Below are 18,624 nucleotides of genomic sequence, written 5' to 3' on the forward strand. Positions count from 1 at the left end.
TTTGTAGGTGCCGAGTTTGCAAGGTGCCGAAGTAACCGGTACCCGTCATGACGCTACGATACTCCGGCCCGCTTAAATAAGTTAGCCAAGGACAACGGACTCGCGAGAACGGAAGCCCTATGGTGGCCCTGACGGGACACAGCCAGTCGTGAATATTTTCGCGACGTCGTATATTTATTCACGACAAGTCGCGAATATTTTCGCGACGTCGCGAATATTTTCACGACTAGTCGCAAATATTTTTGCGACGTCGTATATATATTCACGACAAGTCGCGAATATTTTCGCGACGTCGCGAATATTTTCACGACTAGTCGCGAATATTTTCACGACTAGGTGCAAATATTTTTTACGACGTCGTGAATAATTCTGCGACTAGTCGTGAATAAATTCGCGACTAGTCGTAAATATTTTTTCAGTAGCTTGAGTGTGTAATTCTTACACGGCACGCGTAGAGAGCCAAGCTATGAAGATTGTAGCCACTCAGCTATGTGTATGGGGCCCATGTTTTATCCAGTAGAATTGTTATCGAAGTTCGAAAAAACAGTGTCTGACTTTCATCAATATTTCGGGGGTTTTCAAGGTTGAATTACTCCAAACCCAAATAATTCTGAATGCCAAAGGATTAATCTTTCAGTTAAACTTGGTGGGGGATTACGTGATGCGTTGCACCCTGCCGTGACGGAACGAACTCGCGTTTCAAGTTGGAAATAACAACGCAAATTGCTCTAACATTTCAGGTAAAAATTGTCAAATTTATTTGCTGAAATTGTCAACACATTATAATTAAACTTATCATTGGGTTGTTTGTAAAATTTACCTCGGGTGACATATAACGTTATGTTTTATCTGAAGAGTGAAAGTGCCAACGTTTATTGCCTAGCATAGGATAGCCTACTCCTACTAAAGTACTAGTAAAACTATAACGTCAGGCCTCGTAGGCCTACCGTAAGGGCCATACGTCAACGTTAGTTTTGTTTAAATAACCCACCATCGATTTGCAAGAGTCGGAATTCTCCTCCGGATCCATCATCGTACGGGACAGCTTTCAGCTTAGTCTTACTAAGCCGTCAACGTGAATACAGTAATTACACACTCAAGCTACTGAAAAAATTTTCGCGACTAGTCGCAGAAATATTCACGACGTCATGAAAATGTTCGCGACTAGTCGTGAAAAAATTCGCGACTAGTCGTAAAAAAATTCGCGACTTGTCGTGAAAAAATTCGCGACTAGTCGTGAAAAAATTCGCGACTTGTCGTGAATAAATTCACGACGTCGCAAAAATATTCACGACGTTGCAAAAATATTCGCGACTTGTCGTGAATAAATTCACGACGTCGCAAAAATATTCACGACGTCGCAAAAATATTCACGACTGGCTGTGTCCCGTCAGGGCCACCATAGAAGCCCTATAAAGACATTGCAACACTGCTTCGAGGACCTTACGGGCCAACCATGGTCCGATCCATCCAACCGAGGAACTAATATTCCTCGATGGTCCAACCATGGACATTTTTTTGATGTTTGGTCCCCAAACTGTGTCATCTGCCTGAGAGTATGTGGCTCACGGATTAGACTTTTGAGTCCTCGACGGAGTCACTAGGCACCAGCTACCTCAACCCTAATAACTTTGTTTATTCTGTCGATGGAAGAGAACATCTTCGAGAGCGAGGGGAGGGATTGCTGAATATTAACAAGAGGGCGCTGTTTCAGTATCGGCTCGACTAAAAACCACAGCACGACTAAAAACCACGGTCACAGACTTGGAAGCAAGTCTAGATAGGCCCTTTTCGAAACCACGGCTTTGGCTCCATAGATTTTACCTAGGCTAGCTTGGCCCCGCGGTGTTTTGACAAGTATCGCGTGTGCTTAGTTCAATGCGCAGGGTTTCAGACGAAAGCACGGAGCCTAAAACCACATGCCATGGATTCGAAAAGGGCCATATACATGCTACGTATAATACTTGTTCAATGCATGATTGTGCATTCTCCCTGTAGAGTGCGAGTAGGAGACAACCACAACCACGACTTTTCTCAGTTCCATACGTTCACAAATTTCCCCTTCTGTTCCTATTAACTTTGTGTAATACTGGACGTTTTGCTGATGTAGGTTGTAACTTCAATGATGCAATACTCATGAACTACGGCGTGGGTGAGTTAGAACACTTTGGAAGTTAAAATTAAATGTATCGTAGCGTCATACAAATTTTTTACAATACATTACAAATACATAGACCCAGTAACTGGGGCGCTGTACTCCTTTTCAACAATTTTTGACTTTATCTGTCGTACTAGCGCCCCAGGGAATGGCACAGAATTTTAACGAATACCCAGTTTTTCGCGACACCCAGCCACAAAAAATGCCTCAAAATGACAAAAAGACCAAACAAACTAGCTCAAAAATCGCCTACTCTATTCTCGATACGTCTAGGATGTAACATCAGGCATTTAATTGTACTCACGATCATTTTTTAAACTCCAAATCGATGATTTTTAACTCCGCATCGTGGAGCGATTGACAAGTCTGCGATTTTCGGATGTGTATGGTAACGAAACATGGCGTCGCGTTGTGGGTGGATGTCCATCAACGGCTGTTTAATGCTACACTTGTTACAGGCGTTGCAGCGAATGCTATACATTGTACACGGGGATGGGTACAGGCGCTGCAGCTAGCGAGTGCCCACGTGCGTTCAATCATGGTCAACGTAACTTACACGGTGCCGGGTTGTTGGAAAATTATCAGAAAGGGGGTGAAAAGTTCTCAGAAAGGGAATATTGTCTGAAAGAGGGGATTTTTCTGGTCTGAAGTCTGCTGGATGAAGCTGGATGGTTCTGGATGAAGTCTGCTGGTCTGGATTTTTCTGGTCATCGCCCCCCCCAAAAAAAAAGGGGAAAAAAAAAGGGGGAAAAAAGATGATAAATAAATAAATAAAAATTCTACAGTGACACTGGCAGCACTAAACATTATAAGAAGCAATTTAACCGTGCACAAAAATCGTAGGCCTAGATGAAGTACAGCGGTTTTTATTTATTTATCATATTTTTCCCCCTTTTTTGGGGGGGGGGGCGATGACCAGAAAAATCCCCTCTTTCAGACAATATTCCCTTTCTGAGAACCTTTCACCCCCTTTCTGTTATTTTTCCAACAACCCGGCACCGTATAAGTTACGTTGCCCATGATTGAACGCACGTGGGCACTCGCTAGCTGCAGCGCCTGTACCCATCCCCGTGTACAATGTATAGCATTCGCTGCAACGCCTGTAACAAGTGTAGCATTAAACAGCCGTTGATGGACATCCACCCACAACGCGACGCCATGTTTCGTTACCATACACATCCGAAAATCGCAGACTTGTCAATCGCTCCACGATGCGGAGTTAAAAATCATCGATTTGGAGTTTAAAAAATGATCGTGAGTACAATTAAATGCCTGATGTTACATCCTAGACGTATCGAGAATAGAGTAGGCGATTTTTGAGCTAGTTTGTTTGGTCTTTTTGTCATTTTGAGGCATTTTTTGTGGCTGGGTGTCGCGAAAAACTGGGTATTCGTTAAAATTCTGTGCCATTCCCTGGGGCGCTAGTACGACAGATAAAGTCAAAAATTGTTGAAAAGGAGTACAGCGCCCCAGTTACTGGGTCTAACAAATACAATACATTTTCGACCCTCATATGTTTTCGGTCCCCAACTTAGTTTACCGCGAGATTGTGCAAGCTGCACCGGTGACAGAAGCTATGCAGTTTACTCACGGTCTGTATTTTCATCAGGCTTAATCATGCTGAGAATAAAGGGCACAACTATAGAATGCAGGTACACTTCGAAGCTTCCACTGCGCCTCCGCGGAGACGGAGTCGCGGTGACGTTCATATGTACACAGTACACTGGAGTTGAGGTCGCGCTCTGTTGCTTAACTATAAATATTTGGCAACCTAGGGGGCACTCTGAAAGATGCACAACAGCGCCCTCATTAGGCTCGAAAATACACAACTGCGCTGTGATGTCAATTTATTTTATACGATAACTCACACGACCATTAGATGATTATTTAAATAATTATGGGAACTCCGTACAAATAATTAATAACTATTAATATTGCCGTACTACATATTACCCCAAAAGAGGATTATTTCCAAAAGGGAAAAAATTAAAGGCCGAATCCTAATACATTAGAGGATTATTTAAAAAAGGGAAAGAAAGCCCGAATTCCGTACAATAATTAATATTGCCCTAATACACTTGACCCCAATAGAGGATTATTTAAGAAAAGGGAAAGAAAGCCCGAATTCCGTACAATAATTAATATTGCCCTAATACACTTGACCCCAATAGAGGATTTTAAGAAAAGGGAAAGAAAGCCCGAATTCCGTACAATAATTAATATTGCCCTAATACACTTGACCCCAATAGAGGATTATTTAAGAAAAGGGAAAGAAAGCCCGAATTCCGTACAATAATTAACATTGCCCTAATACACTTGACCCCAATAGAGGATTATTTAAAAAAGGGAAAGAAAGCCCGAATTCCGTACAATAATTAATATTGCCCTCATACATTTGACCTTATTAGAGGGTTTAAACAAAAGGGAAATGGAAAGCCCGAATTACGTACAATAATTAATATTGCCCTAATACACTTGACCCCAATAGAGGATTATTTAAGAAAAGGGAAAGAAAGCCCGAATTCCGTACAATAATTAACATTGCCCTAATACACTTGACCCCAATAGAGGATTATTTAAAAAAGGGAAAGAAAGCCCGAATTCCGTACAATTATTAATATTGCCCTCATACACTTGACCCCAATAGAGGATTATTTAAGAAAAGGGAAAGAAAGCCCGAATTCCGTACAATAATTAACATTGCCCTAATACACTTGACCCCAATAGAGGATTATTTAAAAAAGGGAAAGAAAGCCCGAATTCCGTACAATAATTAATATTGCCCTCATACATTTGACCTTATTAGAGGGTTTAAACAAAAGGGAAATGGAAAGCCCGAATTACGTACAATAATTAATATTGCCCTAATACACTTGACCCCAATAGAGGATTATTTAAGAAAAGGGAAAGAAAGCCCGAATTCCGTACAATAATTAACATTGCCCTAGCTCCGAGTGTACCTGTATTCTATAGTTACTCCGAATAAAGTTTCCTGTCGTTGGTTATGCTCAAACATGTATAAAACGATTGATTTTTGGTACTAAATAACTAATTACTAGTGCATTATTAATATTATGCCAACATTCAAATTAGTCAACTAATGACTGGTCTGAAACACTCAACCATAAATGTCAAACTGATGTCATCCTTCTTGATTTTAGTAAGGCTTTCGATAAAGTCTCCCACCAGCTCTTAGCCGAGAAGCTGCAGTTCCTACTATGGCATCACACATAACACCCTAGGTTGGATCAATAATTTTCTCTCAAATCGCAAACAAGCCGTCTCTGTCAATGGAACACACTCCTCAACGATCGATGTTACATCTGGCGTCCCCCAAGGATCAGTCTTGGGGCCCGTGCTATTTCTTTTATACATCAATGACATAAATGAACATATTCAACTAAGATCAAACTATTTGCAGATGACAGTATTGTGTACAGGGGGATAAAGACAGCAGACGACCAGCAGATTCTTCAGAATGACCTAAATACCCTTACAGAGTGGTCAAATAAGTGGCTAATGAGCTTAAACTTTAAAAAATGCGCAGTTCTCACCATCACGCGCAAACGTAGCCCGAAGACGCACCAGTACCAGTACACTCTCTTGGGTGAGCAATTACCCCTTGTACAAAAACATGACTACCTTGTTACGATCTCACACGACTTGAGATGGAAAGACCATTGCTCAGAAGTTGCACAGAAAGCAAGTCGTACACTAGGTCTCCTGAGAAGAACTTTATCGCCTTGTTCCCTACAGGTTAAGTCAAGAGCCTACACAGCACTAGTTCGTCCACAAATCGAGTATGCAAGTGAAGTTTGGAATCCCAACACTGTTACCGACATAAACCATCTTGAACAGATTCAAAAGAGAGCAGCCAGATTTGTCTTCTCTGACTATCGTACAACTACTCATGTTACACCGCTTGTTGAACAATTAAATTGGGATCTACTTCACACTTGCCGCCTAATCCAACAATGCACACTGTACTACAAAATTCACTACAACCTAGTCAATATTATTCCCACAGTGCTTTCAACATGCTACTCATATCTCACAATGAGTCGATCACCCACTCAAATACACCTCGTTAACAATTCCAACCATTAATGTATACAAATACGCCTTCTTTCCAAGGGCTATGTCAGTTTGGAACAGGCTCCCACCATCTGCTGTCCTACACATAACTCCATCCATACAGGTCTTCCAAACATCAGCCATCCCTGCCATCAGAGCAATGCAGCCTCTGCATGGCAATATTGTCCTTTAAATTCTTTCCCTCTTTTTCTGCACCTGTAAAAAGTGCACCTTTAATCTTTTCTTTTGGCACCTTATCCACCTGGCTGTTGACGTCACTTTCCCACCATCCCAGTTTAGCCCAAATGGGGCTGTAAAGGGATTAAAGTACCAAGTACCAAGTCAAAGAAACATCATCCAACCTCGAAAGTTCAAAACAAAATTACTATCTGCTAGATTGAGTTTCATTCTGCTTTAGTCACTAGATGGATCACGTGAGGTGGTTACTATTTGGGATTCTATGGTGTGCAAATGTCAATGTGGGGAAAGTATTAAAATATTTTAAGTGAAAAGACAAACAAATTTTTTTTTGATTTACTGCATAGCCTACTGTAATAAATTGAGATAAGCGTAACAAATATTAAGTCTACATTAAGAGAAAATATCATAGATTGGTTTCTTATCTCCTAAAACCAAACATTACTGGTCTGAAATGGGGGAAAACGGATTGTTATGAAGTGTGTTTGCTTCAAGGGGGGTGGGGTGTTTTATTTTCATGCCTTATGACCTCTGGATTCTAATATAGTAGCCATAATGCCTTAGGAAAAAAATGTAATTAAATTTGTAAAGTAGTAATTAAATAATATTTTTGATTTATTTTGCATGCTACACTAGCTTCTGAATATTCAATAAAATACCAATTGTCGTGCATGCATAAGCACGGTTAATGGCGGACTGTCTCTCGCAACGTAAAACCAAAACTTTAAAAATTTCAATACATCATGAAGTGTAAGTGTTATTGTTAAAAAATTGGATAGATGATTTGAAGGGAAAAAAAAAAGTTTTTGATTGTGAACAATTTTCCTGTTATCCTACTGAAAACACATGACACCCGGATAATTACTCATTATTTTTTTATTAATTAGTCTTAAAAATCTTACCAATACCACTTTTCACGGTATTGTGCCGTTTTCTTTGAATTGGGAAAACAATTATGGTGTGATATATCAACCGATGCCCTAATTATCTTCAATTGTTTATGTTAAGTATGCAAGCATGAATTAAAACTTCTTCTTTCTTGTAAAGTGCAGCCTACAATAGTCAGTACACATGATTGAAGATGTACGCACTGCGTGTGAGCGCATGATGGGTTGACTTACTTCCTTAGGACTAGGTAACACCACTAACAGGAATTTGTGTCAGGTGCAGATAGAATTATGTACAGGTGCGAGTAAAAAGGCAGGAGATGGGGTTACTTCAGTCAGGGGTCCCTTAACACCAGTTTGAAGGCGTCAAGGGACAGATACGCTGCAGGATGAACTGGGAGGTTGTTTCAGTCCCGTCGCGTGGGAAGTAAGAGCTTGCGTACGCTGAAGAGCTGGTAAATGTGGGATTGTGAATCGGGAGCCATGACTTCTTGTTGATGTGGTTGAATGTGCCAGATGGGTGCTCCAGGGGATGTTGACCAGGTTAAGTCAGATATTCTTATTTTGTACATCATTTGAAGGCGACTTTGATGACGACGTTCCTGTAGAGAAGGCCATTCGAGGTGGTCTAGCATGGTGGTAACACTGCTTGTTCTTCTGTTATCTCCCATGACAAATCGTGCTGAGGTTCGTTGGACTTACTCTAGTTTCAAACAATAACCCTAACCCTTAACCCTAACTCTAACCCTAACCAATACAATAATTAAGCCATTATATTAGAATCCTTAATTATTTTCTGGGGGCAACTTTGCTAGGGGGCGACATTGTCAGGGGGCGACTGTGTAACAACTCTCGGCGAGCTGGTTAGGGGGCGACTTTGCAGGGCGACTTTGCAGGGGCGACTTTGTTGGTGGCGAGCTTGCAAGGTGGCGAGATGACCAGCCTCATATACTGTCTGACCATCTGACTGTGTGGTCTCAATCAAAATTGTCAATACTCCTATTTTTCCTAGTATTGAAATGGGAATTGAAACTAACCTTCACTCATTTTTGTTTTGTTTTCAAACCAAAGTTAGGGATTCAGGTTTTTTATCAACAAAACATTTCCCTTTTATGAGAGTTTTTAAAACAGCAAACGTACACATGTAGTACAAATGTTTAAAAGTGTAAATTGTGCCCTCATTGCGTGCCATTCTCCGTCAGACCAGTCAAAAGCTGAGCCAATGAGAAAATCGCGTTAAAGTCAAGAACATTAATTCAGCAATAGTAATGATAACTGGACACTTTCTACAAAGGTTATTGAGGAATTTTTATTGAAGTCATTTTCAATAAAAGTGAAATATAGTCGATGTCCTCATGAATGAAAATAATGAAGACTGGCCACATCTGTGTGTCAGAGTCAGACAATTTGGGTACGACTACGAAGTGACTTGGGTATGAAGTGACTTGGGTATGAAGTGATCGACATCGGAAATTTGTCATTATAGGTCGCACATTCACAGTGAGTGAGTGACATGACCAATAATGTCTACAACTTCAGTTCTTCTAGAAACTAAGGCTCCCCCATAAGCCTTAGGGGTCTTCAAAATTCATTTTAGCCTTCATTTTATATTGATACCTCAGGATGGCTGATTCAACTCAAAAATGATCTTGCAAAAACAAAGTGGTTAAAGTGGTCATATATTGCATGGGATCGCACCACAGAGCATCTAGCATATTACTGCTTCACCCATGCCATTGAGGGCTTCGTGTTATGCACTCATACATTTATGGGCCACGATGTGCCTTCACCATTTGCTGCTTTGGACCATCTTCACGCCCCCCCCCCCTATTCCTAATGGTGGGGAGCGCGTCACGTGGGAGTGTTTAATTGGTTGATAATGACCAGCTGGAGCTCTGTTTATAACCGTGTGTAGTCGGATACTACACGCTAGTCTTGGTGCAAGACGTTTCTTGTTACGGGCAATGCAGGCGACGTCGGTGAGTTGGCCTCGCTGTGTGTAAAAGGAAAACGAGAAAGTCTTGCACCAAGACTACAACGCGCACAAATGAATCCGGAAACTGTCGGAAATAGGCATCTCAGTCATAACAATGCAACACACGGCTGTACAGAGCTCAAGCACAGTTTCTTACTTTATTACGCCTTTTAACCAAAAAGGCAGTTATGAATGGGAATAAAAGAGTAGTGACTTGTTCTTTATCGGCCGTTTAAAACCTTGCAGGGTCATTGCCGGCGAGGGCCTTTATCACACGGCAACGACCCAGCTGGTTTTAAAATGGCCATTAAAGAAGTCTTTGCTACCCTTTTATTCCCTTAATCATAACAAGAAAGAGAGATTTGAAATCTAAGCGTGGCATTTGTGTTTGTCAACACACTATTCTCGTTTCAGAGAAGAAAACAAAATTTTAAAAAATTCCACGTTTGAGCTTTTGGTCAGAAACTTGTTCCTGATCTGGGTCACCAAAGCACACCCCTGACTTACATTCATTAATACCATATTTTGCTTTTTTAAACTGCAGTTTGAATCAAGACTCTACATTTACAGTGTATATTGTTGAAGTAGGACTACTGACAGAACATCAAGATGGTTTTAGCAGATCTTGGCCGTAAGATTACATCGGCCTTGAAATCGCTCAGTAATGCTACTATTATTGATGAAGATGTAAGTTGCAAATAACACTAGCAGCATCTTGCTTCTAATACTAAGCATATATTTGTTTTTAAACAAACAAGAACATTAAAGTATTGAGAGCCCTCTTTTCCCCTATTAAACTACTCCTTTCCCCTTCCCCCAACCCCTTCAACTCTACACCTGTCCCATCATGCCACAAACTGGTGATTTGGTGTAACTTTTTAGGTGTAAACAGTTTTAAACAAATGAAATTGATTTGCCCTATTAAGTTGATGTGTCTTACATTAACAATAATGATAATAGTAAGTGGCATCTTATAGCGCTCAGGTCTGTCACACAGTGATGTGACGCTCATGGCGCTCCAACATTATTTATCCCTGGTCACTGTGCCTTAAATCATTCCTTAAACCATCTCAGCTCACTGGGGAGTATACAGCCTGTGCTGCCAAATATGAAGCGCACTAAGCTAATAACCACAAGCACCATCTCTGCCCTCACAGGTACCCCTGGGTGGAGAGAAGTTTGGTTAATTGTCTTGCTCAAGGACACAAGTGTCACGACCGGGAATCTAACCCACACTCTGCTGAACAGAAACACCAGAGCTTGGGTTCTGTACTCTTATCTGCTCTGCTCATGGGAGTAGACTCCAAAATACTGTGCAATTCTTGAATGGCAATTTTGGCATCGTCTATCGAAACAGTCCACAGTATCTACATGTACAGCAACTATATGCTTCTGAATACCGGACATCCTCCCATGTCACATCTTCCTTGCTTCTGCTACATATTCTGTACATCCAACAACCAGCATTTAAAAAGACTCTCTTATCCTGGTTTATTTTTCTTTAATATGCATGTATCTCCCAGGTGTTGAACTCCATGCTTAGTGAAGTATGTCGTGCCTTGTTAGAAGCAGATGTCAATATCAAACTGGTGAAAAAACTGAGAGAAAATGTGAAAGCTGTGATTGATTTTGAGGAGATGGCAGCCGGCTTGAATAAGAGGAAGATGATTCAGACAGCTGTCTTTAAGGAACTTGTTAAGGTATAGTCTGAATAGTGATACTTGCTGTAACTTGCAGTTTCAGGGTATGTCATCAATTTATTACAGAATAATACCAATAGCGCATAGTCCTTTTCATAAATACCCAGACAGTTTCGCTGTTCCTAGTGTTGGAGAGCGCGTCACATGGGGGTGTTTAAGCGGCTAAAAAGACAAAGCTGGAGCGATGTAAACCAGCTGGCTTTGAGTATTGGGCGCTCAAGCTCATGTACGCCAATTTAATTTTTTTAATGTGTTTCAAAAAGTACAAACTTAGAAAATTTGTGACCAAGCAGATTGGGCACACAAGCTCATGTATGCCAATTTGATTACGCGGAATGCAATATAGCTAATAGTATCGGCGTTCGTTTAAAAGCTTGTTGCCACTCTTTTATCATTGAGGTCATTCTTCAATGGCAGTAACTATCCTTTATATACATCATTCATATTGATTGATTTTTGAGGATTGAAAAGAAGCTGTGTGTGTATGCAATATATTTTTAATAAGTCAATTTTTCTCTGATGTTGTTAGCTTATTGACCCTGGTGTAAAGGCATGGACTCCATTAAAAGGCAAACCCAACGTCATTATGTTTGTGGGACTACAGGGAAGTGGAAAGACAACAACATGTACAAAGGTAAGAGCAAATAGATCAAGAAGTGACATACAGGGACATATTGGGCAGAAAACTGGACAAGCTTACGAGCTAGTAGGTCAAGAACTGGAATACAGAGACATATTGGGCAGGAAACTGGACGTACTTCATAGCAAGTAGATGAAGAACTGTTATACAGAAACATATTGGGCAGAAAACTGGACAGACTTAAGAGCATATAGATCAAGAACTGGCACACAGAAACATATTGGGCAGAAAACTGGACAGACTTAAGAGCATATAGATCAAGAACTGGCACACAGAAACATTGGGCAGAAAACTGGACAGACTTAAGAGCATATAGATCAAGAACTGTTATACAGAAACATATTGGGCAGAAAACTGGACAGACTTAAGAGCATATAGATCAAGAACTGGCACACAGAAACATATTGGGCAGAAAACTGGACAGACTTAAGAGCAAATATATCAAGAACTGGCACACAGAAACATATTGGGCAGAAAACTGGACATGCTTCATAGAAGAACTGTTTTCAAGTAGTGACAGGTTTAACATCTACAGCCTTTTTGATTATGTTTTAAAAAATAAATTACTGTACCAACAAAAAAATAGCTGCCCCAACTAACTATTTGTATGATTTTTGTGCCTCGCCTTCGAAGCAAGCCAAAGGGGCATAAAGTGTTTGCCTTGTCCTGCGTGTGTACTGTAAGTGAGTACTGGTAGGCATACACATTTACACTGGGGACCCAAACTACGCCAATAAAGTATCTAAACACTTAGAAATGGTCAGATATATCGGAACTTGAAATAGTATACAAACAAATAGTTATTCATTTCTATTCACCGTTAATTTCTGCACATTTTGACACATCTTGTGTTGCGCTACGATCGTTGTTTGGTGGATTTATGGGCACTTGAGTGGCTTAAGGTCAAATTTCAAAAGTTGCAAAAGCCCCTATTCACCCCAATCCCAGAAGGGAATCACATAAGCATCACACACAGACAAAATCAAGACAAAAGACACAAACTCATTTCGTTTACTTGACCATGAAATTTGTTGCCGTATCTTTAACTCTAAAACTGCTGATATCCTGTCCTCCATTCTTGGTGTGTCCTCCATCACACTGTCCTGAACGGCAAGGAGTCGTCTTCTCATACTCTCAATGAGACCTCTGATCTGTCCCTGGTCAATCCCCCTGTCAATTTCCTGATCAGGATGCGTCGCAATCTCTCGAGAGTGGTGTCAGGCTAGATGGACTTGTTCACTTTCTTCTGCTGCAGAAGTCACCCTCGGACGGCCAATCCTTGGCAGGTCGTCCACATTTCCCTGAGCTTGGTAGCGATTCCACCATTTACTGACTGTTGGTGGTGACGTTGTAACCTGATGAGCTCGACATACCGGCTTCTATCAAACCAACGATCCGTCCTCTTTCCTGTTTGGTCAGTTGAGCCAACTTTCATGTTATCTTGAAACACCTTTCCCTGTCTTACCATAATCAGGGATTCTGGCTCTTAACCCATTCTGTTGTATGCCCCCCATCTTTGACCCCTTTGCTTGGTTACTGACAATTATTGCTGATGTTCATCGCAACCGATTTATCCAACACGCGACAAAAAACAAAAAGTTTATAATTAGCGGGTAAAATAAAGGCTGATCTTACTCGTCACAATACAACGATTTAGCTTGAATAGGGGCTTTTGCAACTTTTGAAATTCAACCTTAAGCCACGTAAGTGCCCATAAATTCACCTAACAACATCGTAGCGCAACACAAGAGGTGTCAAAATGTGCAGAAATTAACGGTCAATCGAAATGAATAGTTATTTTTTGGCATACTATTTCAGGATCCGATATATCTGACCATTTGTAAGTGTTTAGATACTTTATTGGCGCATTTTACTATGGGAATAGGGTCCACTGTTTGGGAAAGGTCCACAGTGTCAAAACATGTACCAAACCTTTGGGAGCTGTTGCAAAAAATTTGGGAGTACAAACAAAAGAGGGATGCCCACGATTGCAGGCGTTTACAAGCTTGGGTGGGTCGGTGTATGCCTCTTCGTGAGAGCGTTGACGTATGTGTACCATGGTTACGTGTAAAGCAAATAAATATATTATATAACAAATGTACTTGATGATTTTTTGTTTGTGCACAGCTCGCATATCACTTCCAAAAGAAGGGATGGAAGTCATGTCTCATATGTGCAGATACATTCCGAGCAGGTGAGATTAAAGTTGTAGGATTTGTATTGTGGAGATGAGTATTTATCCATTCTTACAAGTAACCATGTTACTCTGTTAAAAAATGTAGCAGTAGCAACTGCCTCGATTTAGAATGACTGCCTCTTCAAATAATAACATGGTGTATTTGTAACTTTGAGATTTAATAATACCATTGTTGATACACATTTTTTAATCTTATAAGGGTCCTGGAAAGTTATATGAAATTTATTTTGTCTGTATTTCCCAGTGTTGTAACCAAGTCATTTTTTCTCAAGTCATGTCAAGTCGCAAGACATCTTTGCTCAAGTCAAGTCAAGTCGCAAGTTATTTTTGCTCAAGTCAAGTCAAGTCACAAGTCATTTTTGCTCAAGTCAAGTCAAGTCACAAGTCATTTTTGCTCAAGTCAAGTCAAGTCACAAGTCATATTATGTCCGGAAATAAGCTCACTCCCATGATGTTGTGACGAACTTAAGTATAAGAAAAAAACCTGTTAAGAGACCAGTCGATAAATTTAATTCGTAAATCATCAGAGCTCATTCACTCTGACCTTTTATTTAGAAGACGACATTCTTTCAGCTGGAGAGTACCGCTGAAACGAACTTGCATGCAACGTACGGCTGAGCTGAATGCCCGACGTCCGCCATGTGTACGCACGAATAGACGGCGTAAATTCCCATCTCCATGGCACAATGCATGCTGGGAGCATGGTGATGTAGGGAGAATTTAAATAATGAAGTGTACATTATTTTTACAGTAAAATATTTCAGGACGAAAACGCTTTGAAAATGATTGTGGTCGGACAAACTCGGTCACGCATGCGCGTATATTTGGCACGCGCGGCAGAATCGTGCAGAATGTCATTGGGAGTGTTCGTACACGTGTCTTGCTCACGTGCGCGGTGGGCGAAGCTTAGTGGAAAGCCGGAACGGTCCATTGCACAAGCGTAATGATACACGCCTACATAGCTTTCCTAAACGGATTGTATGGAAGAATACATTTAATAGTGGTTGTTTTCCTGAAAAATTCAAACTTGCAAACATTGTACCAATTCTCAAAGGCTTGAAATGTGATTCTGATGTACTTAATAATTACCGCCCTATTGCAAACTTGAAGTTCTTTGCTAAGACATTAGAAAGAATGGCAGCTTAACAGTTGCAACGGTACTTAAATGATCATGAACTCCACGCAAAATTTCAATCTGGGTACAGATCATTCCATAGTGTTGAAACTGCCTTACTGCGAATAACAAATGATGTATTGTTGACACCTGATAAGGGCAAGGAAGTCATACTTGTCCTCTTAGACTTCTCCTCTGCGTTTGACACCATCAAGCATGATGTCTTGCTGCAACGATTGTTGCAAAGGTTTGGTATAGACTGTGCAAGTCTCGCGTGGATTTGAACTTCCGGGACCATTGTGGTCCCAACCTAATGGAGATTTACGTTGGGGAGATTTTGTTTCGTCCATTACTTTAGTTTAATGTAGTTTATGACCATAAAAATGACATATGTTGTTAAAAATGTAATACTAATCAACATCATATATAAAAGTAAAAATAAAGTCAACATAATAACGAAGAAAAACCGATATTTAAACTTGACCTCAGGTCAGGTTACTTGGTAAAAATTAAGAATTTGTGCCCATCTCCGATCACGAAACTTACGCAGACGCTTGTTTTTGTCGCGCGGGTTGAAAAGCCTTTTCATTGGTCGTTTAGGCGTCGGCTTCCTCTTTAAACCAGCTTTGAGTAGTTTCACATTCGGTCGTAGATTTACAAAAGGGGTATTCAACAAATTCAAGATCAAACAAACATCCTTGTCCCAGAGTTTTACTTTTGTCTATACATAGACTTTAACCGATAATTGTGTATTTTTTTAAAAAGCTGAAACTAATTTAAACAAGCTCTATAGGGTATTTTTGTTGTTCAGATTCGGCATCAAGAATAAATTAAAGCAAAGATTTGATTCATAAAAAATAAAGTTTTTCAGTTGTCGTGTTCTTGCTCTGGTGCGCGCGAGACTTGCACAGTCTATTCGCAGTAAGGCACTCGACTGGATTGAGTCTTATTTGTCAAATCGTAACCACACTGTTGTTATAGGAAATGAACAATAGTCTACTTATTGTATTGCTCAAGGGGTACCTCAAGGTTCTGTGCTAGGTCCCCTGTTGTTTACACTGTACACTGCTCCACTAGAGTCACTAATTGACAATCATAATGTTCATAAAATGTTCTACGCTGATGACACTCAACTGTATATTGCATTTAAACATTCAGAAGCACGTGATGTTATTACTCAGATGGTTGACTGTATTCAAGCAATTAAGGAATGGTCTCAAATCAACAGTCTTAAGCTCAATAGCAACAAGACTGAATTCCTTCACATATCTTCCCGTTTTCGTTCCACAGATCACATATCATTCATTGATTTAGATGGTACACAGGTTAATTCTGTCAGGAAGTGTCGTAATTTGGGTGCAATATTGGATGATAACTTCACTATGGACAGTTTTGTTTCACAGAAATGCAGATCAGCATCTTTTGCACTTCACAAAATTGGGAAAATTCGCAATCTGATAGATAAACACACTACTGAACGCTTGATTCATGCTTTTGTGGTGTGTCATCTTGATTTTTGCAATAGCCTCCTTTCTGGGATTTCGGCTCGTCAAGTGCAAAAGATGCAGGTTGTGCAGAACTCTGCAGCTCGTCTTATTTATCGTATTAGGAAACATGAATCTGTGTCTGTTATTCTAAAAGACTTACACTGGCTACCTATTCACTCTCGCATTTCATTCAAAATATTGTTGTTAGCATATGAATGTTTTAATGATTTTGCGCCTCCTTATTTGACCGAGCTGTTAACATTGTACACACCTTCTAGAAATCTTTGTTCTGTTAAGAAAAAGTTGTTTGTTATTCCACCAGTGATGACCAAATCATATGGTGAACGCAGCTTTGCTCACACTGCCTCAACCTTATGGAACAATCTCCTGGAACACATAAAAAACATTGACTCCATTATTAAGTTTAAGATTGCTTTAAAGACGCACTTATTTAACATTTAATTCATCCATTTTGTTTGTTACCCAGTACCTCTTGTCTTTGTATTCTGTTGTGTTTTTCTCAAGAGCGCTTAGGGACATGTTTGATTTCTATGTGTTATGTGTATATAAGAATGGTTAATTATTATTATTATTATTATTATTATTATTATTATTATTATTATTATTATTATTATTATTATTATTATTATTATTATTATTATTATTATTATTATTATTATTATTATTATTATTATTATTATTATTATTGTTATTGTTGTTGTTGTTGTTGTTGTTGTTGTTGTTGTTGTTGTTGTTGTTGTTGTTGTTGTTGTTGTTGTTGCTGTTGCTGTTGCTGTTGCTGTTGCTGTTGCTGTTGCTGTTGCTGTTGCTGTTGCTGTTGCTGTTGCTGTTGCTGTTGCTGTTGCTGTTGCTGTTGCTGTTGCTGTTGCTGTTGCTGTTGCTGTTGCTGTTGCTGTTGCTGTTGCTGTTGCTGTTGCTGTTGCTGTTGCTGTTGCTGTTGCTGTTGCTGTTGCTGTTGCTGTTGCTGTTGCTGTTGCTGTTGCTGTTGCTGTTGCTGTTGCTGTTGCTGTTGCTGTTGCTGTTGCTGTTGCTGTTGCTGTTGCTGTTGCTGTTGCTGTTGCTGTTGCTGTTGCTGTTGCTGTTGCTGTTGCTGTTGCTGTTGCTGTTGCTGTTGCTGTTGCTGTTGCTGTTGCTGTTGCTGTTGCTGTTGCTGTTGCTGTTGCTGTTGCTGTTGCTGTTGCTGTTGCTGTTGAAGAAAAACCGATATTTAAACTTGACCTCAGGTCAGGTTACTTGGTAAAAATTAAGAATTTGTGCCCATCTCCGATCACGAAATTTACGCAGACGCTTGTTTTTGTCGCGCGGGTTGAAAAGCCTTTTCATTGGTCGTTTAGGCGTCGGCTTCCTCTTTAAACCAGCTTTGAGTAGTTTCACATTCGGTCGTAGATTTACAAAAGGGGTATTCAACAAATTCAAGATCAAACAAACATCCTTGTCCCAGAGTTTTACTTTTGTCTATACATAGACTTTAACCGATAATTGTGTATTTTTTTAAAAAGCTGAAACTAATTTAAACAAGCTCTATAGGGTATTTTTGTTGTTCAGATTCGGCATCAAGAATAAATTAAAGCAAAGATTTGATTCATAAAAAATAAAGTTTTTCAGTTGTCGTGTTCTTGCTCTGGTGCGCGCGAGACTTGCACAGTCTATTCGCAGTAAGGCACTCGACTGGATTGAGTCTTATTTGTCAAATCGTAACCACACTGTTGTTATAGGAAATGAACAATAGTCTACTTATTGTATTGCTCAAGGGGTACCTCAAGGTTCTGTGCTAGGTCCCCTGTTGTTTACACTGTACACTGCTCCACTAGAGTCACTAATTGACAATCATAATGTTCATAAAATGTTCTACGCTGATGACACTCAACTGTATATTGCATTTAAACATTCAGAAGCACGTGATGTTATTACTCAGATGGTTGACTGTATTCAAGCAATTAAGGAATGGTCTCAAATCAACAGTCTTAAGCTCAATAGCAACAAGACTGAATTCCTTCACATATCTTCCCGTTTTCGTTCCACAGATCACATATCATTCATTGATTTAGATGGTACACAGGTTAATTCTGTCAGGAAGTGTCGTAATTTGGGTGCAATATTGGATGATAACTTCACTATGGACAGTTTTGTTTCACAGAAATGCAGATCAGCATCTTTTGCACTTCACAAAATT

The 18,624-nt window shown here is 40.0% G+C and overlaps 2 protein-coding genes across 2 annotated transcripts in view; both read left to right on the forward strand.

The window, feature by feature from the left end:
- Positions 1-1,891: 1,891 nt before the first annotated feature.
- LOC139944485 (signal recognition particle subunit SRP54-like) overlaps positions 1,892-18,624 on the forward strand; it is a 30,611-nt gene continuing 13,878 nt past the window's right edge. Inside the window, exons 1-5 of the mRNA XM_071941518.1 lie at positions 1,892-2,152; positions 9,837-9,979; positions 10,816-10,992; positions 11,522-11,626; positions 13,760-13,826. Of these exons, the coding sequence (XP_071797619.1) occupies positions 9,902-9,979; positions 10,816-10,992; positions 11,522-11,626; positions 13,760-13,826 (427 nt within the window). The 5' untranslated portion in view covers positions 1,892-2,152; positions 9,837-9,901. The remainder of the gene's footprint in view (positions 2,153-9,836; positions 9,980-10,815; positions 10,993-11,521; positions 11,627-13,759; positions 13,827-18,624) is intronic.
- LOC139944494 (cytoplasmic dynein 2 light intermediate chain 1-like) overlaps positions 3,325-18,624 on the forward strand; it is a 416,808-nt gene continuing 401,508 nt past the window's right edge. The window contains exon 1 of the mRNA XM_071941536.1: positions 3,325-3,412. The gene's annotated coding sequence lies outside the window, so the exon portion shown is untranslated. The remainder of the gene's footprint in view (positions 3,413-18,624) is intronic.

The sequence above is a fragment of the Asterias amurensis genome, chromosome 1 (assembly GCF_032118995.1).
Source record: "Asterias amurensis chromosome 1, ASM3211899v1".
NCBI classification, from domain to species: Eukaryota; Metazoa; Echinodermata; class Asteroidea; order Forcipulatida; family Asteriidae; genus Asterias; species Asterias amurensis.